The 22,476-nt window shown below is 46.2% G+C and overlaps 1 protein-coding gene across 1 annotated transcript in view; it reads left to right on the top strand.

Annotated features, from left to right (window-relative positions):
• Positions 1-22,476, top strand: part of Rgs9 (regulator of G protein signaling 9) — a 64,102-nt gene that overhangs the window by 35,041 nt on the left and 6,585 nt on the right. The window contains exons 9-13 of the mRNA XM_036195324.1: positions 6,763-6,834; positions 15,104-15,133; positions 16,112-16,173; positions 16,973-17,086; positions 18,552-18,667. Coding sequence (XP_036051217.1) covers positions 6,763-6,834; positions 15,104-15,133; positions 16,112-16,173; positions 16,973-17,086; positions 18,552-18,667 — 394 coding nt within the window. The remainder of the gene's footprint in view (positions 1-6,762; positions 6,835-15,103; positions 15,134-16,111; positions 16,174-16,972; positions 17,087-18,551; positions 18,668-22,476) is intronic.

Raw genomic sequence — 22,476 nt, 5'->3', positions numbered from 1 at the left:
TTGCAGTCCTGTATGGAAAGCAGTGTTATTCCCCTTTGACTGATAAACAAACTGAGGCTCGGGGATGCTGTAATTTCTCCACCTACACATCTCCTATGTGCTAGAGGATCTCAATCCACACACTTAGTTAACTACGCAGCCCTCTCTCTTAGCCCCTATGCTCCATTTGCCTCCTGTGACAATGTCACCTGATGTCCTTGTGTATTTTGGTTTGTTTGTAACCTTCTGAGTCACCAGTGCTCTGTAAACATAAACAATTGTGTTCAAACAAGCCTGGCTACTTTGTTAGCATGTGGTACCCTAGTTCAGAGTGAAGCTTTGGAAGGCTTGGGGCAACCTGAAAATTCAGAGGACAGGACTGGAGAGATGGCTCAGTGGTTAAGAGCTCTGCTTGCTCTTCCAGAGGTCCTGAGTTCAATTCCTAGCAACCACATGTGGCTCACAAAGATCTATAATGGGATCTGAGGCCCTCTTCTGGCATGAAGTTGAACATGCAGATAGAGCACTCATATACATTAAATAAGTAAATAAATCTCATAAAAAATGCCAAGGACACAAAACTGCCCCTCCTGTCCGGTCTCCTCACTGTTGGCCTCCTCAGTTGAAACCCACCTAGCATCAAGAATGAAGCAGGACTGTATGTGGGTCTGCTGTCTCTGACTCCCCTAGAATACTCTTCACCTCTTGCTGGCCAGCACAGGGAAGATGGTGTTCTGTTCAAGGAACACCTCTGCCTGGAATAGAGCAATCTGTCTGACAAGCTTAGGGAGCCCTGGAGCCCACAGACTGCCAGACTGTCTCCAGGAGACCTAAACAAACCCTCAGCGCAGTGGGAAAAGAGCCAGCCAAGCATTTGGCTCTGTAGATGCTGAGCACGGGCTCTGTAGACTCACTGTGGCCACCTGTTAGATTAGAGTGTGATGTGGCCACAGCTACCAGATAATCTGTTTACTTGTTCATTTGTCTGTTTCTTTTTTTTCTTTTCTTTCCAATTCTTTGAATGCTTACATGTGTGCATATGTGTGTGTGTGTGTGTGTGCGTGCGTGTGCATGTGCGTGGGTGCGTGCGTGTGCATGTGCGTGTGTGTGTGTGTGTGTGTGTGTATGTGTATTGTATATGTTTGCTGTTTGCAGGCGTGGGGACACATGTGTGTATGTATGCATGTAGATGCCTGGAGTTGATGTCAGATTCATCCTCAATGGCTTTTCCACTTCATTTGCTGAGGCATGTGTCAAATCCAGAGCTCACTCATGTAGGTAGCCTCACTATCCAGCTTGCTCTAGGGATCCCCTCTCTGTCTTCTAAGGCTGGAATTGTTGGCTGGCTGACACACCCATCCATCACTTATGTGGATCTGGAGTCTGAACTCTATACCTCCAGTGTGCTCAGCAGGAGCTTTAGCCACTGAGGCATCTCCCCAGCCTCTCATTTGTCTCTTTCTTAATCCTTAAATCCCTTACTGGGCCTTGACTATCAGGAAAGGAGTGTTGGGCATGTAATACCAGCTAGACGTCACTGAGTCTGTACTGTATACTTGTGAAGAAAGGGCAGCGGTCTGATGCCACATCCAGAAAGGCATCCTTAGCAGAGGGTGAGATCAGACATGGGTCTAAAACATAGATCTGAGCATGATACCCACAGTATAAATGAACATGGGGATGGCTTCTTCCCCACAAAGCTAAGTACGACTTTGAACTCCTGCCCCACCTGCCTTACCCAGTTCTGTGTTGCTAGGGATGTAATGTAACCCAGGGCTTCACTCTGCCAGGCAAGCACTCTGCCAGCTGAGCTACACCCCCAGCCTGAGACATGACTTCTTCAACAAACTGTCTTAAGGTTTCCTTTCGTCTTCACTGGGCCACCTGGGCACCACCAGTGACTCTGTCTTCTGAGGGTACAGTCCATTACTCAGGCCTGACTTTCTAGAAAGGCTCTTTTGTGGCCTTGTGTTCTAAGGCAAGCTGCCACGTGAATAAACATTCAACTAAACAGTCTTCATTAGAGCCACATACATAGATACCAACAGAGAAAGTAACCATTCTCCATTTCCTGCTGAGGTTGAGCTAAATGTCCCATATCGGAGAACGGCAAAATAATTTAAGGTATATCCAGGGTGATGGGACAGTGTGAGATAATTAAAATGCTATGGTCAGAGCCCATTCATTAACCTAGGAAATAGTCTGACACATAGTGATGTATCACAAAACAGTATGGGACACTTGATAGATGTTGGTGGCAATTAAAAAAAAAAACTGTAACTTTTAGATGTTTATTTTATGTCAGTTGTTCTTGAGGCCATTGGGATATTTGCCTTATGAGCTGGGACAGCCACGGTTCATGATCTCAAGGAACTTACTATAGGACAGTGAAGGAAACAGTGACTAAAACTGTCATGCAAATGAATGGTAATGTACAGAGTGCCAGGCAAGCTTGCAGAAGGAAGGGACCTGCATCAGCCCAGGCGCCAGGGGACACCTCCACATGGAAGTGACCTCCAAGCTGAGCTGTGCTTGGGACAGGCTTCTCTAACTCTTCAACCTAAAGCCATCTCCTCATCTCAGCCTCATCTTTCTTCCTCTTTCTCCTTGTTTTACTCTGTTTATAAAGCAATGTAGTGTTTTGTTTATCTTTGTAGTTAGAGTTTTCCAGCCTGGCCCACAGTCAGGACAAATCTCTCTCACCCGCCAGGCCCATAGACGCTCAGAACCAACCAAGTAAACACACAGAGACTTATATTGCTTACAATCTGTATGGCCGTGGCAGGCTTCTTGTTATCTACTTCTTCTATCTTAAATTAACCCATTTCTGTTAGGCTATACTTTGCTTCATGGCTTGTGGCTTACCAGTGTCTTTATATGTTGCTTCTCATGGCAGCGGCTGGCAGTGTCTCTCTGCCCCAGCCTTTACTTCCCAGAATTCTCTTCTCTCTTGTCCCACCTATACGTCCACTGGCCAAACAGCATTTTATTTACACAGAGCGATATCCACAGCATATCTTCTCTGACCCATGAGCCTAAAGGGTCTGAGGCTTTGGGGGAAGAGAGCGTTGGCTGGTGGAGAATTAGAGAGTAGACATGAGTGACTGGTAGAAGGCTCTTGTCCTGGTGCCACCCTGGAATGTAGATTCCTGTTGATGTCACTGTCAGACTACCAGGCAGTTAGCAAATTGCCTCTTTTGTTTATGCCCAAGGGATGTAATTGAGATGTCACACCCGGTGCTCACAACTCCTTCCATGGAAGGAGGGAAGGAAGCTCGTAGCTCACACATCTCTGAAGGGCTTCCCATGTGGAGACCCCAGGGCAGAAGGCTGTCTGCTGGCAGCACCTCAGTTGGTTGCCTTGATTTATTGCACATTGACAACAGGCTCTGGATAATCTTCAATGAAGTACCCACCCATGGACCAGAGTGTGTCTCTACAGTTGCTCTGGTGGTCATTGCAGTAGGATAAACACTATACTAACCGCCTAATAGATGAACAAACAAACAAACGAATGAATGAATGAATGAATGAATGAATGAATGAACCTGGGAGGCTCTTACTTGTAAACATTTGGGGGAGTTTGGACAGGACAGTGGTTGGGGTTACAGCCTCTTCACCTGGGACTTAAGGGGCTGCTGCCAACAGAGAGGCCAAGATGAGGGCACAGCCAGAGGAAGGTGTCTGCCTGTCTGGTAGAGCTGGTGAGGAAGTCTACAGGGCTGGGCGGCGGTGGTGAGCGTGAACTGGAGAGCATGGCAGAACAATAAAGCCCAGATGTAGCCAGGAATCTGGGCAGCAGAGGTGGCCTTGGAGCTGGTTTCAACTATGTACTTAATACTCCTGAACCCCAGGCCACCTAATTTCTGTAGTCTGTGGGCCCAGCTAAACAGTCACCTCGACCTGGAGCAGATGACCCCATGGGGCTGCTGAGGCAGCTCGTACCTGTGAAAAGAGCTGGGCAATGACTTAGGTCACTGTGGGAGTGGGCTCCGAGTGTGCAGTGAGCAGGTATGAATCTGTGTACATGTGTGAGAGCATGTGAGAGTGAGGATATGTGTGTATGAGTATGGATATGTAAGCTGACAGGGTGTGTAGGTGTGTTAGAAAGAACACTGTGGAAATTCACCTGTATGCGAAATCCATCTTCAGTTACGCTGCTGGGGGTTTCTCTGTAGCAGATGTAGGGGGAAATCTCTGGAGCCCATTTTAGGTGAAAGCTTTAGTCTTGTGGCCACATCCTTTGCTTCTCCTTCATATGAGGCTGGATCCTCTCAAGAGCTGTTCAGGACATCTGTGTTGTCTCTTTGTGACATTTATCATAATTGTCATTTATCTTGTTGTGACTACTAAGGGATTTCCTCCTCCCCAAGACTGAAAATGCCTCCCTGCATCTTCTGGGGGGTGTCCCCAAAACAGGAGTCTCAGGTCATACTCACTAGCCTCTCAAGATTTAGCCCAGGGTCTAGTGCATAGGTAGTATTGATCAGGGTCCATGAATAACAGTTAGGGTGAAGGTGGGGGCTCCAGGGCCTCACCTTCCTCTCACACATTTCCTGTTTCTCTTTTCACCTCTTCCTTTGTAGTCTGTAGGCTCAGTTTGCCTCTTTGGTAGCCTGCTGAGCTAGGATGTCATATTTAGCGAGCTGAATACAGGGTATCCATTTTTTAAAATTATTCACGTTGTGTGTGTGAGTGCGCGCGCGTGCACACACACACACACACACACACACACACACACACACACACACACACACACACTTGCCACAGAAGAGGCAGAGAGGTCAGAGGACTGTATTTGGAGCTGGGTTTCTCCTTCTACCTTGTTTTGAGTCAGGGTCTCTCTTTCTGTAGCTGCGTTGAGTACTCTGGGCTTGCTGGCCTGTGAGCTTCTGGCTGATTCTCCTGTAACTGCCCCCATCTTGCTGGAGGAGGGCTGTGATTACAGATGTGCACCACACCACCTGGCTTTCCACATGTGTTCTGGGGATTGAACTTAGGTTTTCAGACTTGTGTTGTAAGCACTTTTACCCACTCAGCCACTTCCCTGGATTAGCAACAATTATTTTGTATAAAATAGTTTATGTCAGAACTTACTTTCTATCAAAATCTATTTTATGTTTTTAATATAAATATACAATAAGTGTAAAACTATTGGAGCTAGACATGGTGACATGAACCTGTAAGCTTGGGCTGAGGCAGGAGAATTGTGAGTTCTAGACTGATTTGGGGTGCATTATGAGTTCAAGGTAAACCTGGTACATAAAGACTCTGTTCCCCATGCTCCAAAACCAAAACCAAAACCCCCAAAACAACCACCAAGCAATTTACATCTCAACTCCTCCAAAACGGTTGGGACCTAAGTTATTTGTGTTTTTCTGAAGTTAACCAGATGTCCGAGATTTTAATCTAGCAGCCTTACCGCTGACTGAAAATGTTTTCAATTCTGCTGATGGAACCAGATCTGGTGGTGAGAGCCTTTTCCCTGCTGCATGAGGTCAGCCTCGTTAATAACATGGGCTGACACTTGCCTGTACAGAAGGAAGTGAAAAACCTCACTTGCTGGCCTCAGGTCGGTGCGAGAGGCCAAGTGAGACAGGGTGCCGGCCAGGGTTAACCAGAGGAAGTGGGACTGACGGTGAGTGCTGACGCAGCTTGGTTATACCTTCGCATGCACGGCCGTAATCAGTCCAGGCCCTCGTCCAGTGATAACTACTCTCTGTTGACGGTGCCATATTCCGTCTTGCTAAACCCTAGAAGTATCTGTCAGGAAGGAGGCATTACCTCTGCTTCTCAGGAGGCTGGATCAGTGAATACAGGGAGAAGTATATCTTCTAGGACAGTGCTTCTCAGCCTTCCTGATGCTGCAACCCTTTAGTATAATTTCCTCATGTTGTGCTGACCTCCACCCAGAAGATTATTTTCATTGCTATTTCAGAACTGTCAGGTTGATACTGTTATGAATCATAATGTAAATATCTGTGTTTTCCATTGGTCTTAGGCGACCCTGTGGAAGAGTCGTTTGACCCTGCCATGGTTGAGAACCTTTGTTCTAGATGTTTGGCACACCAGGGAAACAGCAAAATCAGGGCTGGGATGACTAAAACATTACTTACTTCCTTCTAACCCAGCCCAGGCAGCAACTGTGGAGTGTGGTGAAGGAGACCCATAGGAGGAATCAGGAGTCCATGTATCAATTGCAGTGAAGCCTTACTGAGTTTCAGTGCCATCCATCCATCCATCCATCCATCCATCCATCCATCCATCCACCCACCCACCCACCCATCCATCCATCCATCCATCCATCCATCCATCCATCCATCCATCATCTATGCCATCTGTTATCCATCCATCATCTGTCCACAATGTATCCCATCTGTCATCTATCCACCCATCTATCCATTTTCCTATGGTGATGGAGAGGCATTCATCTGTCCCTCCCTCTCTCCCCCTCCCTCCCTCCCTCCCTCCCTCCCTCCCTCCCTTCCTCCCTCCCTCCGTCCTTCCTTTCTTCCCTTCCTCCCTTTGTCTCTCTTCTTCTCTTCCTCCCTCCCTCCCCCTTACCACTATGTTGAGTGCTGAGTGTCTGTAGTAGCAGACCAAATAGCCGTGGGAAAGTTTTCTAGCTCATTTGGGGGTTGATACACCCTCACATTTCCTTGTGGGCTAGACCACTAGCCCATCTCAGCTTTGTCTTTCATTTGGCAGCTTGGCCAAGATCCAAAGTTGATCAGAAACTAGAGACTTCCTGTGGTGAACCTTACATTGTTTTCTTCCATTCAGCCTGGAATGAACAATGTGCTAGACTATGGCCTGGACCGAGTGACCAATCCAAATGAACTTAAGGTAAACCAGGTATGTCTGATGCATTCTGGTTAGGGGCTGGGTGAGGGTCTGAGGTTGGGAAGGTATCCACGCATCTGTCTGTGTCTGTGAGGCAATGTTATCTCTCCTTGGAGATTGTTGCTGATATCAGGGACTGATATATGGCTCTGTGGTGTCAGGGTCAGGGAAAGAGGAGGCCATTGCAAGGGTCCTGGGTAGAAAGAGAGTGGTCACAGTGAATGATTGAAGATTGTAGAGCAGGCCACATGATGGCTGAGTCACTTCACACTTTGAAAATCGAATAAGATTTTCAAACACAGTGTGTCATTGTTAAGGCTTGGCTTAACATGAGAGGGGACCTGGAAGGGTGTGTCTGGATGGGAGGAAAATGGAAGTGGAAGGGGGGAGAGAAAAGAGCGGATGCAGCTGGTAAAGCATCGCTGTGGTGTGTGGAGAGGGACTTAGTCTCCAGAGAGCATCACCAGGGGGCATTGTTAGGACTCTTGTCCAAAACGACGCTTCCTTTGATACATTTAGGGCACATCAGCCAGCTTTCAGATGCCATTCTTTCAGCAGCCTCTTCCACTGTTTCTTGTCAGAGAGCAGATCACTGCCAAGGTCTTGTAGGCTCAGTTGCTATGGAGACAGAATCATCGAGTAAAGTACAGAACCCTAGTGGGAGAGGTGTTTTTTTTTTTTTTTTTTTTTTAATGGATAATGTACTGCTCTGGAAACCTCTCTCCTGTGGAGGAGGGGGAGGAGGAAGCAGTGAGCATGTACGTCACTGGCTCTCACGTGGGTGGGACTGACTGAGGCTCAGCTGTGTGTATGTGGGGTGTGGGGAGTCGAGACAGGACCTCCCTGTAAATGGTCTGTTTTGGAGAGTGGCCATGGAGCTGTGCTATCTCATTGTAGATGCCATGGTTGCATGACTTCTGGGGAGGGTGGCCAATAGGCCTTCTTACTAAGGAAGCATCTTCATGCCCCCTGGCCACCCAAGAGTGACAGAGCTGTGCCTTCTAGCTTTCAAAAACCTGTGTGCTCCAGCTGCTGGCAATGCTCTGAGCAGAGAAACAGAGGCCAGACTGGATGCGTAACAGACGGGCTTGTGGCGGTGCCTTCTGCATGGACTGTGTCCTCACCTCTCTGTCTCTGTCTCTCTCTCTCACCAGCTCTCTTTCTCCGGTGTATGAACACTGACCATTATGGAGCAGTAAGAAGAAACACCATACAAGCTGCTCTTCCCTCTCCAGCAGCACAATGCCCAGCAAATCCCCTGTGCAGGGAGGGCCTGGGGCTGGGCAGCTCACAGTGAAGAACAGGGTCATTTCTGAGAATGGAGAAATCCTCAACATCTGTTTCCCCTCAACGGAGGCAAAAGCCCATTGAGCGTGAGAATGGAGGCTGTTAGGCTGGCAGGTGTTCAGGGCCTGGGTTAGCCAGCTTCATCAGATGATGGTCACTGGTTGGTAAGGCTGCCCAGCCCTGGGAGGATCGGGGCTGGGCTGGGAGCCAGGCCTCGTATATGGGATTTCTTTTCAGTTCCTATATCTTGAGGGCATCCAAAAGGTCAAGTGCATATGTCTCCCCACTTCCCTCTTCCATTCCAAAGAACATTTGGCCCTCCAAGGAGAACCCTGGGCAGAGACCGGTCTACCTGTGAGCCCTGTCCTGCTCTAGACTGGCCCTTCTTCCTCATTTCCTCTTCCACCCCAGGAGGGTTCCACTGCCATCTAGTGCTGCTCACGACAGGGTCACATGGGTGCCCAGTGAGGAGAGGCAACACAATGCTGAAGAGATCTAGGCCCTAGGAAAGAACCCAGCTCTTCCACTTTTGGCCAAGCATCTGGGCCATTCAGAACTAGGGTCTCATTATCTAGAAAATGCACCCAACATCAGTTCTTTAGGAAATTAGTCAGGATCATTTATAGAAGTGTCTAGAACAATATACAACATGTGAGATACTCTAAGAATAGGTGTTATTCTTGCCATCATAACGTGTCATTGTATTGTGAAGGAGATTGGGTTCTGGGGTCTCATCTTTACTTATGCCTTTGCTATTGTTCTGTTTAGCTTCAGTTAAGTTTTAAAGTCAGCTTACAAAGTGATGGGTTTTATTATGACACTTTCACACACACACACACACACACACACACACACACACACACACACACGTTCTTGATTCTTTTTTTCTGAAGAAGGGGCATTTTTATTCTGCACTGGCCCCTCCCTACAAGTTGTGAGTGGCTGATCCTGTCTCTCCCTGCTCAGGTAGTATCAGGCCGACAAGCGTCTGCTCGGAAGGTCCCAGCCTCAGATCCTGACTCCCCTGACGGCTGCCTGCTCTCTCTTTTTCTGTACTTTGTCCTGTCAATTTCAGTTTCTAGATTTCCCTGTTTGCAGCTCCTGGCCCTCTCTCTGCTCTCAGTGCCTGGCCCATGTCTACACTGTCTTCTCAGCTAGTGGGACACGTCACTTCTGTCTGTGGGCTCCTACCAGGCTGCCTCATCCTCCACTCTCTGCTTGGCTGTCTTCTGTCTCTCTCTCTTCTGTCTGGCAGGGATCCTCGTGCTTCTCAGGCATAGCTCTGACCCCTCTAGCCTCCCTTGACAATTGTCCCAAGCCTCGAGGGCCATGAGATGTGTAAACAAGTCTGTCGCTCTTTGAGAAACCCCACAGGAAGAAGATAACAAGTTGTTAGAATTTCAGGAATGGAGAACAGTCAGATTCCCCGGCAGAATCTTCTCAGTGTGAGGAAGGGTATTCCTTGCAGTGGGAGTATAGAGATGGCTTCACTCCAGAAGAGCCCACGTCCAAGAGAAGAGTGGATATGTGTGTGAATTCCAGGGTTAAAAAAAGAGTCTGCCTCGTCCTGTTCTGTCACCAGGTGGTTTTCTCTGAACTACATAGTGTGTGTGGGTGTGTGTATTTTTAATAACTTTAGCATGATGTTTTTTGTGACCTTTTCGCTAAATAATAATAATATTGATAGTGGGTTTGCAAGATTTAGCAAACAAAAAACCCACATAGTTCCTAGTTAAATTTGAATTTCAGATAAACAGTGATATCTTTCAGTATGACTATGTTCTGACTATTGCCTAGAACAGTATTTTATCTTGTAATGAGAGCTGACACCACACCCAGCATGTGTCATATTTTAGCAATGGTAATGTTGACCCCTAATTAATGACCATTGTATAGTGACTCTCTGTCTGTATTATTCCATTAAGCCCCCATTTTTCTTTTATAAATGAGAAACCAAAGGCTTTGAGATGCCAAAGACCTGTCCAAGATCATATAGATTTTTAACTTTTGTCTAGACCCAAAGCCCATATGCTCCTCTGAGTCAACCCCATATCACAGGTCAGATTGTCACTCCACCCTTTAGAAAAGTCTGGAACCTTTTCCCTGCACTGTCACGTTCTGCACACATTTCATTATGCATATGTCTCAGTGTGCACACAGGATACTTGTGTGTCATCCTGAGGTAACTAATCCCGTGGACAGGTGTGGGTAGAGCTAGAATTAAAAGCTGAGATGCTCATGGATGAGCCAAGAAAGAAATGAGGATGTCTGGATTCAACTGGATCCTATCATAGGCTGAGCATCGCCAACTCAAAATTCTCCCAAATCTGAAACTTAGAGCGCTAACATGATGCCACAGTGGAAAAGCTTACATTGAGAAACTTTGGGCTGGACGTGGTGGTACACGCCTTTAATCCCAGCGCCCTGTGAATTTGAGGCCAGCCTGGCTTATATAGCAAGTTCTGGGCCAACCAGGGATATATCACGAGACCCTGTCTCAAAACACAAAGTTTATACACAAAATTATAGAAAAATATCATATAAAATTGTACTTAGGTTATGTATAGATGGTATAGATGAAGTATAAATTGATTTTCTGGCTAGATTTGGGTCCCATCCCCAAAATTCTTCATTGGTAAATTTCTAAAAATATGAAAAAAATATCTGAAATCAGAAGTGCTTACAGTTCCCATTATTTGGAGTATGCAGTCCCTACTCCATGTTAGAGTGCACAGTGAAGGTGGGACTCCAGAAAATTACTGGTAATTCTAGGTACAAAGAAAAACAAAAACAAAAACAAAAAACCACAAGAAACCACACTAGAGGCACCATTCTGAAAAGATAGTAAAAGCAAAGAAAGTAAATGAAATGTAAAAGTAATTAAAATTCTGACTATGAAGATAGTGGCCCCACAGGCAGATGTATGAAGCCACAGGGAGATCAGCAGCGGTAGAAATGAAGCGTGTGCATGTGGCTGTCACTTCCAGCAACAGCTCCCTGTGGGGCCTGGAGAATGACAGGACAGCCAGGGTCCGGCTCCTTTCTTCTGCGTTTGTGTGCCGGAGGATCCCTAAGCCCCAGGGCTGGCTGTGGGGCAATAGATGATGGGAAGTTTGATGTGGGTCCTAGGTTCTCTGAAGAGGGTGTCTAAGACACCGGTTGCTGAGTGTAGACTTAGCTGTGCCTTGGTCTTTACATTGTTTGTGTAATGAATCATGTTTTCTGTCCTTACATCTCATCTCATGGACGGGGCTTTTGTTCTCGTTGTTTCAATTATAAATGAAAAAGTTGGACAGCCATTCCGTTCTTCAGCATCCTTAGCTCAAGGCAAAGGCTGCGGTGAAGAGAGCAGGTGAGGCGGAGCGAGGCAATCGGCCCACGTTTCTCATGGCATAGGTGCACTCCTCAGCCTTGCATATTGCAGAGATGGTTTTGAATTTTGGCCAATGATTGGCTCCAAGCTACTGTGGCAGGTATTAATACCAGCAACTGTCCAGAGCCTTGGTCTCCTCAGCACAAAATCAGTCATAAAATCTTTCTTCTTTAAGCATTGTAACAGTTCAAAGAAGTGTAGATTGCTTTGCATCTGCAGAGGGGGTAACCACTGTGCAGGAATCCAGCTCGTCTTTTAGCAGAAGTCCTAGATCATCAGTAATCCACCTCAACAAAACTCTAACAGATGCATTGGATTATACTAGATTGCAATGCAAGTCTACTGTGGTCTCAGGGTCCCTTTCTATCTAAAACACATGTCTTCTAAAGCAAAGCCCTGTGGAGAGAGAATGGGAGCAAGGATAGATGTGTCTGATGTGATTGCCAAGACTCTCGATCAGGCTTCTCAACCTGTGGGTGACCCTTTCAAAGGGGTCACATATCAGATATCCTGCAGATCAGATATTTATATTACAATTCATGACAGTAGCAAAATTGTAGTTTATGCTTGGGGGGGGGTTGTCACAACAACATGAGGAACTGTATTAAAAGGTCACAGTGTCAGGAAGGTTGAGAACCACTCCTCTAGAGTATTAGCTGAATGTTTGCAGATTTTTAAAGAGGAAGTTATGAAGTGTAGTTGGAATTTTCCTGCCTGGCCCAGTCAGGACAAATCTCTCTTACCCGCCAGTCCCACAGTTGCTCAGACCCAACCAAGAAAGCACACAGAAACTTACATTGTTTACAAACTGTATGGCCGTGGCAGGCTTCTTGCTATCTGCTTCTTCTATCTTAAATTAACCCATTTCTGTTAGTCTATACTTTGCCACATGGCTTGTGGCTTACCAGTGTCTTTACATGTTGCTTTTCATGGCGGCGGCTGGTGGTGTCTCCCCAGCCTTCTACATCCCAGAATTCTCTTCTCTCTTGTCCCGCCTATACTTCCTGCCTGACCACTAGCCAATCAGAACTTTATTTACACAGAGCGATATCCACAGCAATGAAGTCTTTATCTTTCTAAGCCCCTAAGCACAGCAAAGTCATCCTTGATTTGGTGTTTGTCAAGGATCTACCCTGCCTTAGGCAGGGTCCCAGAGGAAGCAGCTGTGCTCTAATGGTGGCGCATACATTGTAAAATAGTCACGTAAAAAAACTTGTGATGATCTCCGAAAGAGAAGGTCAGATGTGGGAGTTCAAAACCGAGAGACCTAACTAACCTTCACTTGAGATAACTGCCTCCCACCTTGCACTGCCCTAGGAACAATCCATGGATTTCCTGTGAAAAAGCAATGATCCAAAAGCAATCCATTGAGGCAAAATGATAGCCTGAGTGAATGAGAGAGGAGAGCTGTGCTCTTGACATTCCGTATTGGGCTCTGGGAGCTCCTGTACCTCTGAGCCGAAGGATCAGTGGCTCATTTTGCATGTGTGACCCTATTCCTAATGAGGATTTGATTTAATTCAGTAGCATCAACATCAGGCAGCCAGGAATTATGAGGATCAGTTTGCAGGATTAGAGTTGGCACCAACAGCCCTTGGACATAGCCACAGGTAAGAAAAGCAAGGCTGGGATTCCCACAGTGCCCAACCTCAAAGGATTGTGTGGGGCAGAAAGGTGGATCCAAGATAGCCTGTTCCTGTGGATTGCAGACTGGGGGATTCAGCTGGAGATTGATCTGAACGTCTGAGGAGCTTCTAAGGGCCTAAGTGAGAAGCCCGAAACAGGTCCAGCCTTCTCTGTATTTACTCAGTCCAGAGATGCCCTGTGGCCGATCCCCTGCATGAACTTGAACTTGCCTTGATAGCTTCCACAGGGCCCAAAGCTTCCCTTATTACAGCCCAGCTCTAAGACTCGGCCATGTGTTTTATTATTATTATTTTTGAATTTTGTACTTTGGTTTTTAGAAACATGGCTATGTTATTCTTTTTCAGTTTGTGGCGTCAGTCAAATTGTGATGAATGCCTGAGAGTGAATCTCACAATTCATTCAAAACTCTTCCTAGTGAGGAAACAAATGGTCAAGGTCCATGCTGGTTTCTCCATCTTCGCCCATCCTTCTATGTCTTAGCGAGAGGTGGCTTCCCTTTTTTGTCTGTCTGTCTGTCTATAGTGTAGATAGATACTTTCTAGGGTGTTTGGGGTTTCTATTGCTGCGATAACACACCATGACCAAAAGTGACATGAGGAGGGAAGGATTCATTTTAGCTTATAACTCTCAGGTCACAGTCCGTCACTGAGGGGAGTCAGGCAGGAACTTGTGGCTGGAATGTGGAGGTAGGAACTGAAGCAGAAGCCATGGAGGAATGCGTGCTTCTGTGGCTTCCTTAGCTTTTCTTTTCTTTCCCTCCAAGACAGGGTTTCTCTGTGTAGTTTTTTTTTTTTTTTTAAGATTTATTTATTATGTATACAGTGTTCTGTCTGCATATATTCCTGCAGGCCAGAAGAGGGCACCACATTTCACTACAGATGGTTATGAGCCACCATGTGGTTGCTGGGAATTGAACTCAGGACCTTTGGAAGAGCAAGCAATGCTCTTAACCTCTGAGCTATCTCTCCAGGCCCTCTCTGTGTAGTTTTGGTGCCTGTCCTAGATCTCACTCTGTAGATGAGGCTGGCCTTGAACTCACAGAGATCCTCCTGGCTCTGCCTCCTGAGTGCTGGGATTAAAGGTGTGAGCCACTGCCATCCCGCTTTTTTTTTTTTTTTTTTTTTTTTTTGGTTTAGCCTGCTTTCTTATACACCCTAGGGCCACCACACCAGGGGTAGCCCAGCTCACATCAATCATTAATCAAGAAAATGTCCCACAGCTTATCTACAAGGCTTACCAGTCTTATAGACACGTTTTCTCAATTGTGGTCCCCACCCCCCATTCAGATAACTCCAGTTTATGTCAGGTTAACAAATAAACCAACCAACCAGGACACGTGGCACATATGTGGAGGTCAGAGAAGAGCTTCATGGAGTCGGTTCTGTCCTTCCTTCTTTGCGTGGGTCCTAGGGTCAAACTCGGGTTGTCAGTCTTGAGATGGTCAGTACTGTATCTCCTGAGCCGTCTTCTTAGCACAAGTCCCCCATTGTCTCCCACTTTCCAGATGTTTCTATAGACACAACGGGAGAGCAAGGCCAGCCTCAAACGTGGTCCTTAATTTACATTGGCTTTTAGGAATGAAGATATTACAAATTTTATTAAGTTATGTTCCTCCCCTTGATCACCCATCTCTAGTGGTTTTATGGAGGAGGTTGGAGGTGGTAGACAAGGAGATCCTACTTTTTTAAAATGGTTTTCGAGACAGGGTTTCTCTGTGTACCTTTTTGGAGCCTATCCTGGATCTCATTCTGTAGACCAGGCTGGCCTCAAACTCACCAAGATCTGCCTGCCTCTGCCTCCCGAGCGCTGGGATTAAAGGCACGTGCCACCAATGCCTGGCTGAGATCCTAATTTTTAAGTATGAGAAGATGGGCAGTTTTCTCATGAAGAGTGTTTTTTTATTTTTCAAATGGACATTTGTACTGTATAAATTTAATGGCACCAATTTAATGGGTTTTCTTCTTTGTTTTACAGAAACAAACAGTCACTGCTGTCAGAAAAGAGGTAATTAGTCTCCCAGTTCCAGTGTTGCTTGATTTTAAAATCTTCTAACAAATTATCTATACTTTGGTTTTATGTTCCACACTCAATAATGAAATGAAATCCATGTGTAATGTTCAGACAGTTGTTTCCAAATTAATGGATGGCAAAGGACCCTTGGGAAGGGGGGAATGGGGCAAACGGCAAGTCTCGGGAGTGAACTGTCCCTTGAAGCCACACATTTGAGGCTTGGTTAGAGAAGACTGTGGGGGTGAAGGCTGTGGTGTCCGCATCCCTAACTGGACCCTGCTCTCACAGTCCATTTGGAATCTGTCCAGGGCTGCCCACTGGCCCGTCTCTGCAGAGCTCAAGCACATATCTCCCTGTCTCACGTCAGTCAGTGCTCCTTGGGACTTTTTTTTTAGCTGTTGACTTTTCTCAACCGATACATGATGGGTTAAGGAAAATACTAGCTAGAAGTTTGAGGTGTGGGCCTCAGCCCCGTTGTCACTGAGGCGGCTGACGTGAAGAGGTAGAGTACACTGTTGATATGGATAAATGGCCTGTGTTCTTGGATCCATGTGTAACGTCATGGTTAATGGTACTGAAGGGTGGGGAGTTGGAGATTATTTTAGTCACTTTTCCCGTTGGTTTGACAGAACACTCAACAAAAGCAACTTAGGGAAGGTAGGGACACAGCCCACCATGGGTGTAGGGGGTCACAGCAGCAAGAGCTTGAGGCAGTTGGTCACCTGGCATCCACGGTCAAGACACAGAGATGAACGTGGCTGCCCAGCTAACTGTTTTCTTTTTCTTCAATCCTGGACCCCAACCCATGGCAAGGTGCTGTTCACCTCTAGGGACTCTCCCATCTCCATCCAATCTAGAAAACCCCCCAGAGACAAATCCAGTGGCTTGTCTCCCAGTTGACTCCAGATCCCGTCAGGTTGACAGTCACAATTAATGGTCACAGATGTCTTCTAACCGCCGTCTCTCTTCCAGATCATGTATTACCAACAGGCCTTAATGAGGTCCACGGTGAAGTCTTCAGTGTCTCTTGGAGGGTATGTCCCTGATTTGTTGGTCTTGCTAAAGAGCAACAGGTGTGCAAGAGATTGTCTGCTTAAGTCAAACATGACAAGCTATGGGCAGAATGACTTTGGGTTCCAACAAAGCGTGTTTTGTCAGTGCCTACTTCCAGTATTAGGTTAGGGGTTGGGGTTCTTATAAAAATCTTCAAATTTCTGTCACATCTTCTCAAATTCATAGTTTTAAACAGTGTGACATTGTCCCTGAAAGCATGTCTGTGGCTGTGGGCAGAGTTGTGGCAGGAACCCAGGGTCCTTCCTCACACACAGATAAGACGTCAGGAAATGCATTAACCCAGAAGGTCCCACTTCAGGACCCACACTCTGAGGTCCAAAGGGTTTGGGTAGAAAACTGATGTTCCCAAGCACAGGCATTATCCTGCCAGAGGTGGACTCCCAAGGGTCCCTGGCCTTGGCTCATCCATAGCAATTGCAGCTTCCAAGATGGTCACCAAGACAGGGAGAAACTGAGTCAGCTTCAGAATGTAAAATCTTCTGATGACATGTGAGGAGGCTGTGTTTGGACTGGGGACAGAAAATTGACATGAGGACCGGACTGGGAGAAAACAACATTGCTTCTGAAATATAATAGAACAGATCTTTCCAAATAGCTGCCTGTCCCAGGAGCTGTTGGACATTTTTCTGAGAAGGCAGTAATAAGCTTCCTTATTAACTAAATCAATACCAGAAGAGGGCAAGCTGGACAACTAGCCCGTGCAGTTGTCTGGTCTCTCTGGGTTACGTTTCTAGGAACCCTTTTCTGTCTGCTTTTCAGAATTGTCAAGTACAGTGAGCAGTTCTTGTCCAATGACGCCATCATGTCAGGCTGTCTCCCAAGCAACCCTTGGATAACAGATGATACCCAGTTCTGGGATTTAAATGCCAAACTGTATGTACTTCGAATGTTGGGATTTTTAACAAATCTATTTATTATGTGTGTGTGGTGTGCTTGCATGTGTGCAGGATTGTTTCTAGGTGTGGGGGTACATGTGTTCACGTGTATGGAGGCCTTAAGTTGATGTTAGGTGTCTTCCTTGACCCATCTACACTTTATTTATTGGGGCACAGTCTCTCACAGAACCCAGAACTCTCCAATTTGGCTATTCTAGCTCTCTAGCTTTCCCTGGGGATCCCATCTCTGTCTCTGAAGAGAGGCCATTACAGGTGGTACCTACCTGCCTGATTTTTACATGGGTTCTAGAGATCCAGACTCTGGTCTTCACACTTACATGGGGAGCCATCTCCCCAGCCCCAAATGTACTTCATTTTTAGGATGGATTGTAGTTCAATTTATAGAATGCCCAGAATTCCCAAAGCCTTGGATTCAACTCACACACAATATAAACCAGGCCTGATGGTACACGCCTATAATCCCAGCACTTGAGAGGCAGGAGGATCCTACATTCAAGGTTCCTAAACTGCATAGCAAGGTTGAAGGCAACCTGGTATACATGAGGCCCTGTCTCAATTTTTTTTTTCCATTTTGAGTTGTAATTCATATGTCATACAATTTATCCATTTAGAGCATACAATTAAAATTTTGTTATATTGACAGAGAATGTAATCCCTACTACAATTGTTTTTAAAAGAACTCTGTGCCTTTATCTGTCACCTCCCCCCCCCCCAAATCTTCTCTCAAGCACCTCCCTAGATGATCACTAGTCAGTCTGTTTTCAGATCATCTGTATTCTCCTATTCTATTTATTTCCTGTAGATGAACTCGTAGACTGTAGCGCCTTTCATTAGGTACCTCTTCACTCCATGCTAGATTTTCAAAGTTTATCCAGGTTGTAACATGAATCAGCATTTTGTTTCAGCTGTGGATAAATGCTGTTCCTTGTGTGAATGTGTTACATGCATTCCCATTTGTCTGCTAAAGGACATTTGGACTTTTCTAGCTTTGTAGCTATCATGAATAGCACTGTCACAAACATCCATGTGGTTCAGGGTGAAAGGGAAGTCTTGGTGAGTGACTGGCTGCTGGCTGTGGCCACAGCATCTCTTACCAGTATATCCCTGGAATTCTATCCTTGCTTGAAGGTGGCAGCCTGCTCCTTCACAGATTGTCTGTAGGCTGAGTTCTTGGCCCCTGAAGGTTTTAGGCACAGGGTTCCACAGGGGGCCTCCCTCAGCTCTGGAAGGCCACATCTTGGGTGTGGCCTCCAGGGCGCCTGTTGGAGGCTGCGTCTTCCTGGCAAGCGGCTACTTGGGTTGTGTGTCTATGCCGAGGTTGAAGGGCATAGCCAAACTGAGAGCAGGGTAGACTTTGGCTGAGGACCTCATGAAGGCTGGTGGAGGCTGGCACCGTCCTGGCTCCCAAGGAGTGTGGCACTTACCAGTCATCATCCTTGCAGGGTGGAAGTCCCCACTAAGATGCGGGTGGAGCGATGGGCCTTCAACTTCAGTGAGCTGATTCGAGACCCCAAGGGTCGGCAGAGCTTCCAGTACTTCCTCAAGAAGGAATTCAGTGGTGAGTTCTCATTTCTCTCCTTCCTTTTGTCCCTCCTCTCCTTCTCCTCAATTTTCAGGATTCCATGTAGCCCAGGCTAGCCTTGAGTTCTCTGTGTAGCTCAAGATGACCTTTAACTCTTGACTGACTACCTCCCAAGTGCTGGGTTACAGGCATGAGACACTCTGCTTGGTTTCATAGGGTCCTGAGACTCGAAGGTCCTGAGGGCTGGGTGCATGCTAGGTCAGCGCTATCAACTTAGCTGCCCCTCTAGCCTGAGCTGTTTTTTTTAAGATTTTTAATTTTGAAGCAACTGTCCCTTTAAAGTTCAGTCTAGGGTTTTAGGAGTTTCCCAGTGGGTGTTTCCATACCTGATTAAGCCTTTTAAACAGGGCTTCTTGCTTTTCCAGGTGTAAGAGTCCTACCTGGGCCCAGGACCATTCCTTTCCCATAGGCTCAGAGGGACCCTGCAGTCTGGGGGAAAATCACATCTCTGAAATCTGCATTAGTCTCATTCACAATTCCCAGGGATCCATCCCTTCCTGGCGTCCCCAACTTCGGTGCTCAGAGTTCCTCTAATCCACTTCCTGACCTGTGGCCCTCCACCCCCTCCTAAGCACAGCCTCCGGGGTCAGGAAGCTGAATGAGCTGGCTTCCCAGCTTCTCTGCCAGTCCTACTGCCTTCCTTTTAGAAGTTCTGACGAGTCAACCCAACCATTTTTTTTAAAAAAACATTTATTTTATCTTTACTTTATATGTATGAATGTTTTGCCAACATTGTGTATCTGTGGACCATATGCATGAAGTGACCAAAGAGGCCAGAAGGGGGTGTCATATTCCCCAGAACTGGAATTACAGAGGGTTTTGAGCTGCCATGTGGGTACAGGAAATAGAACCCAGGTCCTCTGGTAGAGCAGTAGTGTCTGCCCTTAACCTCGGAGCCCTCTCCTAGCCCTGCAGATTTGTCTTTAAACTCTGTTTACCTGGACCCAGCCCAGAGATGCCTTTTTAAATTGGATTGAGTTGCAATCCCTGTGGTCTAGAAAGTTCCTAGGTGATTCGAGACACGAAGTGTAACCTTCCCTGGTTTCTTCCGGGCCTTCTGAGGGTGTGGACTTTTGTGGAGGTCTGTCTTAGAGTGTCTCATCCATTGAGAAACATCCGGGAACATGATGAGGCCAGATTAGAAACAATTACATATTCAATCCTTTGCCACCTTTGCTGAAATATTGGCTTTTATGGGATTCATTTGTCTGTTTATGGAGTCCCACCTCTGGGGAGCTTCTTGATTGGGTTTGCGATTCCAGGGATCATTACCCCAAAGCCGCTAATCTGTGGACCTGTCCCTTAAGCAAATCATACTGGGCAAACCTTTAGTCTTGAGGACGGCCCTACACAGAGCATTGCATTAGCTCATGGGTCGCTGTAAATCACTCTCTCTTAGCAAGCCCAATTGCATAACGTAAAACCCTCAGAAAAGAGTGAAAAAGAGTGTGCCTACCGGTGACTAAGTGGAAATGGTGCCATCTAGTGGCCAATATATAAACTGCATGGTGAGGCCCCCCCCACTCCCATCTTTCAGAATAGCAAACATTCAAAAAAATTTCCTTGCATTTTTGAAACCATATTATCGACAGTCTTCTCAGAAGATTCATAAGAATAGGTGTATTAACTGGGAGTAAAAACAATCAGTTTTCTTATTTAATTAAAAACTTAAACTTTAGGTATCCCCTCCAATTTTAAAATGTCGTTTCATGTAACTCAGGCTGACCTCAAATCACTGTGTAGGTGAGGATGACCCTGATGATGTCCATATCCTCCTGCCTCTGTCTCCCAAGTGTTCTCATTTTTTTTTTTTTAAACAGTGTAGTTCAGGCTGGCCTCAAATTCATGATCCTGCTGCCTTGGCCTCTGAAGTGTTGGAATTATGTTCCCCACCACCCTGAACTCAATTCAGTGGTCTTTTTGTTATTTTGTTTTGTTTTATATGTTCACTGAGCTGTACAACTGTTAACACTAGCCAATCTAGAACAGTTCAGAGAGGAGCACCCTGCCCACTGAGTAATTTCCTGTTCTCTCTCCCCAGCTCACCACCACCTTCTGCTCTCCTTCAGTCCATGTCAGTTTGGGTATTCTGCGTGCTTTTTAGGATGGGGTCCTACAATATAGGACCCTTCCTTACTTAGCAGCCTACACACGTCTTTACTGCTGCAACAGATCCCATGTATGCACATATCACAACTTCATCCTCCACCAGTTCATGGGGATTTGAGGTGTTTTTTTTTTTTTAAAGATTTATTCAATCTAAAAATTTTATGAATATGGATGTTTTGCCTGCAAATATGTATGTGATCCCTGTGCATACCTGGTATTCACAGAGGTCAGAAAAGGGCATCAAATTCCCCAGAACTTGAGTTACAGATGATTATGAGCTGCCATGTGGGTGTTGGGAACCAAACCTGGGTCTTTTGAAAGAGCAAAAAATGTTCTTAACTGCAGAACCATCTCTTCAACTCTTGTCTTTAATTGTATTGACCTTTGTGTTTATGAATATTGCAGTGAACATTCCTGTGTGTGTATTAATGTGTTTATTTACTGTTTTAAAATGAGTATGTACATGTATTCCCTATGAGTGTGAGCACACATGTATGTATGGGTGCTTATGCACATGTCTGCCCTTGGGAGTGGAGACCCGAGAGGTTGACCTCAGGAATCTTCCTTGATTTCTCTCCATGTTATTCATCAAGGCAGGGATTCTAAACTGAACCCAGGTCTCATCGATATGGCTAACCTGGCTCTCCAGCCATCTCTACATCCCAAATGATGGGATTACAGGCAGGCTGCCATGGCCACCCGGAATTAGGTGGGTTCTGGAGATCCAAACCCTATTTCTCACCTTTCTAAGACAGGTGCTTTGTAGATTGAGCTATTTTTCCAACTCTTCATTTAAAGTTTTTCTTGAAAAGAATATATAACACAAAAATGTACCATTTTAACAACCTAAGCACACAGTTCAGTAAATAATAAGTGTATCCACATTTCCTGAACCTCTTCACCATCCCAAGTTGAAACTGTAATGTATGAAATACTAAACTTTGCATCCTCCCACCCCCTAGTGACCACCGTTTCACCGCATGCCTCTGTGAGACTGACTGCTCTCGGCACCCCATGCAAGTGCAACCACAGAATTAGTCCCTTTGTGTCTGACCCATTTCACATAGCTTCTGTCTTAGTCAGTGTTCTGTTGCTGTGGAGAGACACCATGCCCACAGCAACTCTTCTAAAGGACAACATTTCATTGAGGCTGGCTTACAGTTTCAGAGGTTTAGTCCATCGTCATCATGGTGGGAGCATGGCGGCACGCAGGCAGACGGTGCTGGAGAAGGAGCTGAGAGTTTGACAACTGGATCTACAGGCAGCAGGAAGAGAGAGAGAGACTCTGAACTTGGAGTGAACCTTGAAGCCCCCACCCCCACCCCCGGTCCGCCCTTGCTCTCACAAGGCAGGCCCCTAACCCTTTCAATAGTGCCCCTCCCTGGGGCCATTTTCATTCAAGCTCCACGGCTCTTCAAGGCTCATTCATGTAACATCATGTTCTCATTTTCTTTCTGTTGCTCTGATGAAAAGTACCACCAAAAGCAAGCTGGGGAGGAAAGGGTCTGTTTAGCTCACATTTCTAGGTCACAGCCCATCACTGAGGAAAACTGGGGCACAAGCTCAAGCCGGAACTGAAGCAGAAACCATGGAGGAATGCCGCTCGCTGGCTTGCTTCTAGGCTAAAGTTCAGTTACATTTCTTATACAATCAGGGCTGATCCGACCATGGATGGC

This window comes from Onychomys torridus, chromosome 8, assembly GCF_903995425.1.
Source record: "Onychomys torridus chromosome 8, mOncTor1.1, whole genome shotgun sequence".
NCBI classification, from domain to species: domain Eukaryota; kingdom Metazoa; phylum Chordata; class Mammalia; order Rodentia; family Cricetidae; genus Onychomys; species Onychomys torridus.
The sequence above is the reverse complement of the archived record's forward strand: the minus strand, read 5'-3'. Positions and strand labels throughout refer to the sequence as shown.